Source organism: Ciona intestinalis, unplaced genomic scaffold, assembly GCF_000224145.3.
Source record: "Ciona intestinalis unplaced genomic scaffold, KH HT001114.1, whole genome shotgun sequence".
Taxonomy (NCBI): Eukaryota; Metazoa; Chordata; class Ascidiacea; order Phlebobranchia; family Cionidae; genus Ciona; species Ciona intestinalis.
In genome coordinates this window covers 28232-35468 of record NW_004191435.1, presented here as the reverse complement: position 1 = coordinate 35468, position 7237 = coordinate 28232, and the positions used below count along the sequence as shown (strand labels likewise).

General features: G+C 35.3%; 1 protein-coding gene and 1 long non-coding RNA gene across 2 annotated transcripts in view; one reads left to right on the top strand and one right to left on the bottom strand.

The window, feature by feature from the left end:
- LOC100176104 (unconventional prefoldin RPB5 interactor) overlaps window positions 1-5097 on the top strand; it is a gene marked incomplete at its 5' end in the record, with an annotated part of 11963 nt that extends 6866 nt beyond the window's left edge. The window contains 4 exon segments of the mRNA XM_009863487.3: window positions 1713-1789; window positions 3907-4114; window positions 4619-4795; window positions 4887-5097. Of these exon segments, the coding sequence (XP_009861789.1) occupies window positions 1713-1789; window positions 3907-4114; window positions 4619-4795; window positions 4887-4994 (570 nt within the window).
- Window positions 5098-5114: 17 nt separating this feature from the next.
- LOC113475649 lies at window positions 5115-5835 on the bottom strand. The gene is made up of 2 exons (XR_003397401.1): window positions 5512-5835; window positions 5115-5407 (listed from the first exon to the last, which is right to left on the bottom strand). It is a non-coding gene; the product is annotated as an uncharacterized LOC113475649 (long non-coding RNA).
- Between the last annotated feature and the right edge of the window lie 1402 nt (window positions 5836-7237).

Below are 7237 nucleotides of genomic sequence, written 5' to 3'. Positions count from 1 at the left end.
TTAAGCGATTCGCAACATAGGCTTTGCCTGTCAATCTTTACTTTCGATGACGTATTAATTTTACGAGCAGCTAAAGTTTGTTCCAAAATATGTAGCAAGCACCTATGTCTGCAGATGGCTGTTAAAGTACTTAATTGAATCCAAGGACATCCGCCACGCAAAAAGATTAAACCGTTAAGTTAAAGCTTTAGTGTGTTTAATACAGACCAATGTATGTGTTATTTGTTTTATTTTAATACAGTCGTTGTATAACCGTATTTGCAAAGGCGCTAGCCATATACTCATAGCAAGCTGTTTTAAGTATAAAACCAGGGTATACTAAACTTGTTTAGTATACTCTGATAAAACTAACGTATGTTCACTTTTCGTTAAAGTTTTAAACAGTCTCTACCGTAAACGTAGACTATTCAGTTTGCTTTCTCTTGGATTGCTGATAATGAACGCGTCAAACCGTATTATGACGTCAATAATCGAAGCATCAAATAATAATATGACGCAAATAATCAAAGTGTGAATCGCTACTATGTCGTAACAAAGCATTATGGGTGGACGCGTGGTTGAGAATAGGGATGCACATTACAGAATTTCGAATCTATGAGATTCGAATCCTTTTGTATTCGAATCTAATTAAGGGATTCGGTATTCTGTTTAATGACGTCATTACACGTCATCTTATACACTATATTAACAATTTTTGAAATTTAATAATTAAAAAAAAAATATTTTTGTTATTGTGGGACTTTCGAGAGTAAACGTTTTACAACGTCTTTTCATAGCCTGCTATACGTTTCATGACGCAAAAACTACCCAATAGTACAATTTTTGATAATTTTACAGCTCATGATCCAACAAGGCTGCTATGAAAGAGTCAATAAACTGACTTATGTGGGTAAAATTATTTTTCCCTATAAATACAAGAAGATTCGAAATTCTAGATTCGGAATTCTAGATTCGAAATAAAGTATTCTAGGATATCCTAGACTACCTAATTATTCTGTAATGTGCATCCCTAGTTGAGAAAAACATTACGGAAAATGATCGTTGTTACGCCAATCGAGGGCGTAATAACTCAGTACGTTTGAATATATAGTTCTTTAGCTATTTGCGGGCTTATATCCACAGTAGACCGGCCTCGTCTGCACCATATAAAACGGCGCCCATGAGTTGAACTATATGATTCGAGATGCCAGTTCAGCATCTGAATATTCTAGTTTAAAACTGTATGGCTTCATAGTGCCAACATCTATTTTATCCACGCTGTTAGTTAAATGGTCACTCATTCTCGTTATAAAACACAAAGCTTGTTTACATGCTGCATAGATAATACATATTTTTATCCATGTATGCTAAGTCTTGCTGAACACACTGCCTGGCCCTTTTCTGAATAGAAGCGGCCACACTTTTGTCACGTGGGTACTACACTTTGTTAATTGTTTCGCCACGCAACTTTCAAATCAGTTTTATGAATTTCACAGTATTTAAGCTAGAATATCTTTGGTTATACAGAACTAATTAAAACACATAAGGTCTAAGGTGTCAATGGAATTAGAAAAATACACTCTATTTATTAAAGCAATGTACATTTGGGTGTGTTTAGACCCGTTAAAGCGGTCCATTTGTGCTTCTGCAATGATCTATCAACTTACCTAACTGGTGGTGGGGGTCTTTTTAACAATTTAGCTTATAATTAGTTGATATTTCCATGTTGGCAGTGCTTTAATGATGGGGCATTCATGTCACGCTTGGATGAACTTGAGAAGTTTGAGGAAGAAGAAGACAGATTATTGTTGTAAATATCCATGAATTATTTTTTTGGTACTAATTTAACAAATTCATTGTTACATATCTTTGAAATTATTTTCTGAATATAACTGATAGATGGTGCTAGTGAACAAAATCCCCCCCTAGCCCAACGTCACATCAGGAAACGGCGCTTGTGTCCGCCATTACGGAGCTCACATAGCTTGAAGCGCCTATACTAATGCATGGTCGGCGTGTCTTTATTTGGTTCTTGTAAGTGAAACAAAGCTTGAAAACACGTATAGCGGTTGTTTTAACGTTTAAAATGTAATTTCTAATTTGAATCTTGTTATATAATATTAAATCTAAGAATTAATGTGGAGTAAATTAGTATTTCGACTAGTTTTTAGGGTACAGTGTGGTTTAACAGAGTACTTTACATTTGCGATACTAGCAGCAATCAGCTTAGTTTACATAATAGTATATGATCATACCTACGAATCTACAGAACCATTATATAGTACATTTATAATCCAACATGAGTGGACATGCAGCTTCAAACTGCTTAAGTACTTGCAGATAAGGTGTTCGCGTTTTCCGATTTTTATAAAAACCCAGAACGCAGAAAAGGTAGCTTAATAATTTAAGCGGAGGACCAAAAATAGTAACACAGTATTGTTTTCCTCAATGTCAATTCGATATTTGGCAAATTTTACAAAGATACCTCAAGTTTTGTTGCCGGGTATACATGTTAAGTTTGTAACCCAAAAAGTTAAATCTTGGCAATTTACATGCAAAACTGGAGCTAGATACACCAGTATATGTTAATGTTATGCGTTTTTGTTTGTATTTTTATATTTTAAACATGTTCTTTTATGTTTTGGTTGGTATACTTGATATTTTCTGTTTTTTTTATACTCTTTAATCGATTGAGTGTTCAATAGAATGGGATTCTTTATGTGAGGTTTATTATTGTGATAAAATATAACATTAGTAGAATTTTTAATTTTTACGCGCAGAAGTGCTTAAATGGTTCTTAAAAATCGCAATATTTACCTGAAAAACAGCACCCAGCAATAATAAAATGCTATGTTGTGGGCTCCGTAATGGCGGCGACTATGACATCATAGACGTGGGACGATGGATAACAAGACTTGTTGTTTTACAATCCGTTTCCTAACTTGGTCTATACTAACTTTGCCCTTGCCTATAGAAAAAAAACGCAAGACCAAAAAAAGAAAATTATTAGACCGTAACAGTATTTTCACATAAAAATCGCATAATAATAAGCATATCATATAGTATTAAATATCCTGAGTTTTTGTACACCTGGAGCAGCAATCTTGGTGTCACTAGAAAGAAGAAGCGACACTTCCATTACGTATCAAAACACATATTTAATATTTAAAGTACTTTTAGCTGAAAACCGTCAAACTTAGTGAAAGTTTGACAAGCAATAAAATAAAGAAATCGCTAATAAAAAATAACAAAATTTTGACATGTGTTGATGTATAGCAACATACAAAACATATCAAAAAATTGGGGTAATACCGCCACTAGTTTTTCCTTTGTTAATATTTTAGCAGCCACCACTTTTAGTGTATGGAGGGAATTGACTTCACTAGGTGCAGCGACGATGGAATAGGTCTATCAAAAGGCGTTCTAGACTGAGAAAGTATTTTTTATGTTTTTCTCTGTATGATTTTCTTTTTTTGGTCTTACATTTTTCTATAGGCAAGTGGGGAATACTGTTCACCTGCACCATACATCAGTTATATTTAGAAAATAATTTCAAAGATATGTAACAATAAATTTGTTATTTTTGAATATGATAACTAAGCCCATAACTAGTCTGCGCCATGGCTCAGTGGTTTAGACCCCAGCATCAGAACCAAAGAAAAAAAAGTGGAGTCTGGCTGTGAGGCGGTGTCGCGGCACCGGTCGCATGAAAAACTTAAATAAGCCTTCCGGGTCTTAGGGTAATGGGGCAAATCCGGCCTAAATCCCAGGTACTTGACAAGGACCTCACCCAAAAAAGGGGAAAAAGGCCTATAACTAGATAAAACAACAAAAATATGGTAAAGCAGCTTTTTTTTCTTTTAAACATACTGTAGAACAGCAGTTATAAGGTTCATATTCATCTTCTGTTATATACTTTTGTTTCAGAGAAAGCAATTTATTAGAAGACAATGAGAATCCTGATGTTAGAATTCAAACTTCAACATCTGACTCCAAGAAAAGAGTAAGTTGGAGTTCAAAGGTTATTCAAGGTCATGATGCTGACAGCGATGATTCTGATGATGTCACAAACACTACTACCATCAAAATTACCCACACGAATGTCACATCACATCCTTCCAACTCAAAGCAAGGGGTAATACTTGTTTTGGAGAACTGTTATAACAGTTTTTTTTTCGGGTTTTTACATATTGCTCTTAAAAACGTTGGGAAATATTTGATATGGCGCTTGCTTCGTAAATGAAGTATACTGGGTCCCATGCCTTGCACCATTGGTTTCCAAAGTGGGCGGCGTCTTGGTGCGTTTAAGCTCACGAATAAGGGGCTAGCTATAAACCGGGCGATTGGGGAGCACTGTCAATAATCTGAGCAATTTGTGGGTGCTACCTATAAACTTGGTATGTGGGGGACGTTAAAGGGGCATACCAACAAAAAAGGGGGCGCTGTGTTCTCTTGTACAAGACACTATTGGACATTGCTTAACTCCTAGTCACTGATAAATTAGCATCCTACATGTTGGGGTAATCTTTGTACCATAGTGTGCCGTGCTCCAGGAGCTCATATAGATTAGGATATGGTTTAGAATTTTGATACACCATGTCTTGGTAAATTATAATAAAATTATACTGTTGTTTATTAGACATCTGATATTACTTCTCCTGCGGATATTGGAAGAAAAACTTCAGAGCCGAAGTCTATTTTAAAACCAACTTCTTCTGGTCCTAAACCTGAATCAAATGATTCCAATCCAATATTACCTGATCGTAGCCAAATATCCAACATAACAACTGTCAGAACTGCGGAACGAAAATTTGATGTAAATATTTGGTGTTTCTTTATTCATTCAAGTAATATTTGGTGTTTCTTTATTCATTCAGGTAGTGTCTTTATTATGTATCTTTCTGCAGGTTGTCATATCAGATTACGTACAAGAGCATAAAGAAACAATCAAACAGCCTGTAGTGCCAATCACAAAACGGCCCGTTTCTAAATTTAAAAGTTCCCGAATAAAATAAACTGGCCCTACTGTTATTTTATAATCGTACAAGGAGTTTAACTGTTCATATATCCTTCTTTTTTATTAAGTACAATAAAAAGCTATCAGTTGTAATCTTAAAATTAGAAGAATGGGTGTGTATGGAAAAACAGTTTATTTTTTAGCTTATGTTAGTAGTACTGATTTACATGATGCAAAGTAATTAGTCCCATAAAATGCAAAGTGGCAAACACAAAATTCTGTTTAATTTACCATAACCAGTTAGAGTTTTACTTAACTGGATCTATAGGGTAATACTGCCGCTGTTGACCAGTGAAAATTTTGGTCTTAAAATGTTCCTTGCGTCTCTCTGATACCCGCAGTATAATTTTTTTTGAAAAAACTCCGGCGTTTTGTCCTTGAAGGCAAATGTAGGTTTTGTCGCACTTTATCCTTAATGATGACGTGTTAGCGGTAGTGGTCACTGGTTATACGCATTAATATATAATACAGCATAAATTACTATTAAAAAGATAAATCCTAAATCACAAACTTACGAAATATGACGCATCTAACAACTGTTATTATATTCGGAACCAGAGTTTTAGATCTCTCATAAAATAAGTTATAAATAGCCTGTGGGAACCAAAGTCACGTTAGAAAACGGCGCTTGTGTCCGCCATTACGAAGCCCACGCGTGAATCGCCTATTCAAATGTATGGTCGGCGTGTGTTTATTTGGTTCTTGTAAGCGATACAAAGCTAGAAAACACGTATACCGATTGTTTTAACACTTAAAATAGAGTACAATCATTTTATCAAAGTTTAAGGTGCATTTTGAATTTGGCGCATTTGATCAAACAGTAAAGTAATCGGTAAATCGCTAATTATGCGGTTTTAATTCTAAAAATGTAGTCTAAAAATTCTAAATATATAATAAGATTTGATTTTAATCAATAGATTAACGAATAAATGCTAGGATTAAGAATTAAGATAAAATAGTGCGAAACAAAGTCACATAAAAAACAACAACAACAACAAAAACTGTTCGACGAAATAAGGATCTATATGACCACTAACGTGCTCAATAACCCAGTATGAGTGGACATGCAGCCGAGGGCCTAGCCAGCTTAAAATTTTGGTGGGGGCCAAATGTTTTATAGTTGTATTTTGGGTTTGAAACACCTCATTACAACGGCGGCAACTATGACGTCACGGACGCGGGGACAATGGAAAACAAAACTCATTGTTGAGCACGTTAGTGGTCATACAGATCCTTTTTCGTCGAACAGTTGTTCCTGTTGTTGTTGTTGTTTTCTTCGTGACTTTTTTCTGTATTCATCCAATTCTTAATTTTAGTATTTATTCTTTATTCTCTTGATTGAAATCAAATTGTTATATTTATTTATAATTTTTGGAGTAAATTTTCAGACTTACAGTGCTCGGTATAGTAAGGTTGGCACTTACTATACTCAGCACTGTAGAGATGGAATATTTAATGGCGAATTATTTATTGGCCATTTTTGGTTGTGTTAGAAGGGTGGGGGAAGATGGGACAACTTTTGACACTATTTTCTCATACCATTTAATGGTAAACAAAAAAGATTCAAAGATTTATAAAACTATATCCTCACGACTCTTATAGACCATTGTTAATTGTTTAAAACACGATCAGGATATTTAGATATTATGTGCTAAATGTGTTCCATCTTTCCCCGCCCTACTATACATAGAATACTGTAGTATACTGTAGTATTCTATGGTTTATAACAGTAAGCATTCTGTAGCGGTTGATTGTGCTCTAGCACAGATTTAATGATATAAAGATAGCTAAATTTAACACTAATGTATAAAGATTGAATATAAAGCAACGTTGTATAGCAAAAACAAAAGCATGACAGGAATGGAATGCAGTTTCGCTGCTTTCGTAACATCTACTTTCCCGTCATTCTAATCGTGATAATAAAACAATTACCCAGTTGTGTGTATGCCAGGCGAGGCAATTGCCACATGCCAATGACGCGTTTTATTGTTTTGCTACACGTGTTTTTCGTTATATAAACCTTTCACTTTCCTGTACTGTGAGGCAGTACGGGGCTTGCAATACCCTGCTGTTCTCACTTTGTCTCTAAGCTCGATGTCGCACTTTCACCGTACAATAAACTGAGATGTGCCGTACTAGTGTCTTACATCGGTGTGCAATGCGTTGCGGAGTCGGATAGCGCGTGCGTCGGGGCAGGATGGAACAGCGTCGTCGCGAGGCTTCGGAGCGCGAACCCACAAC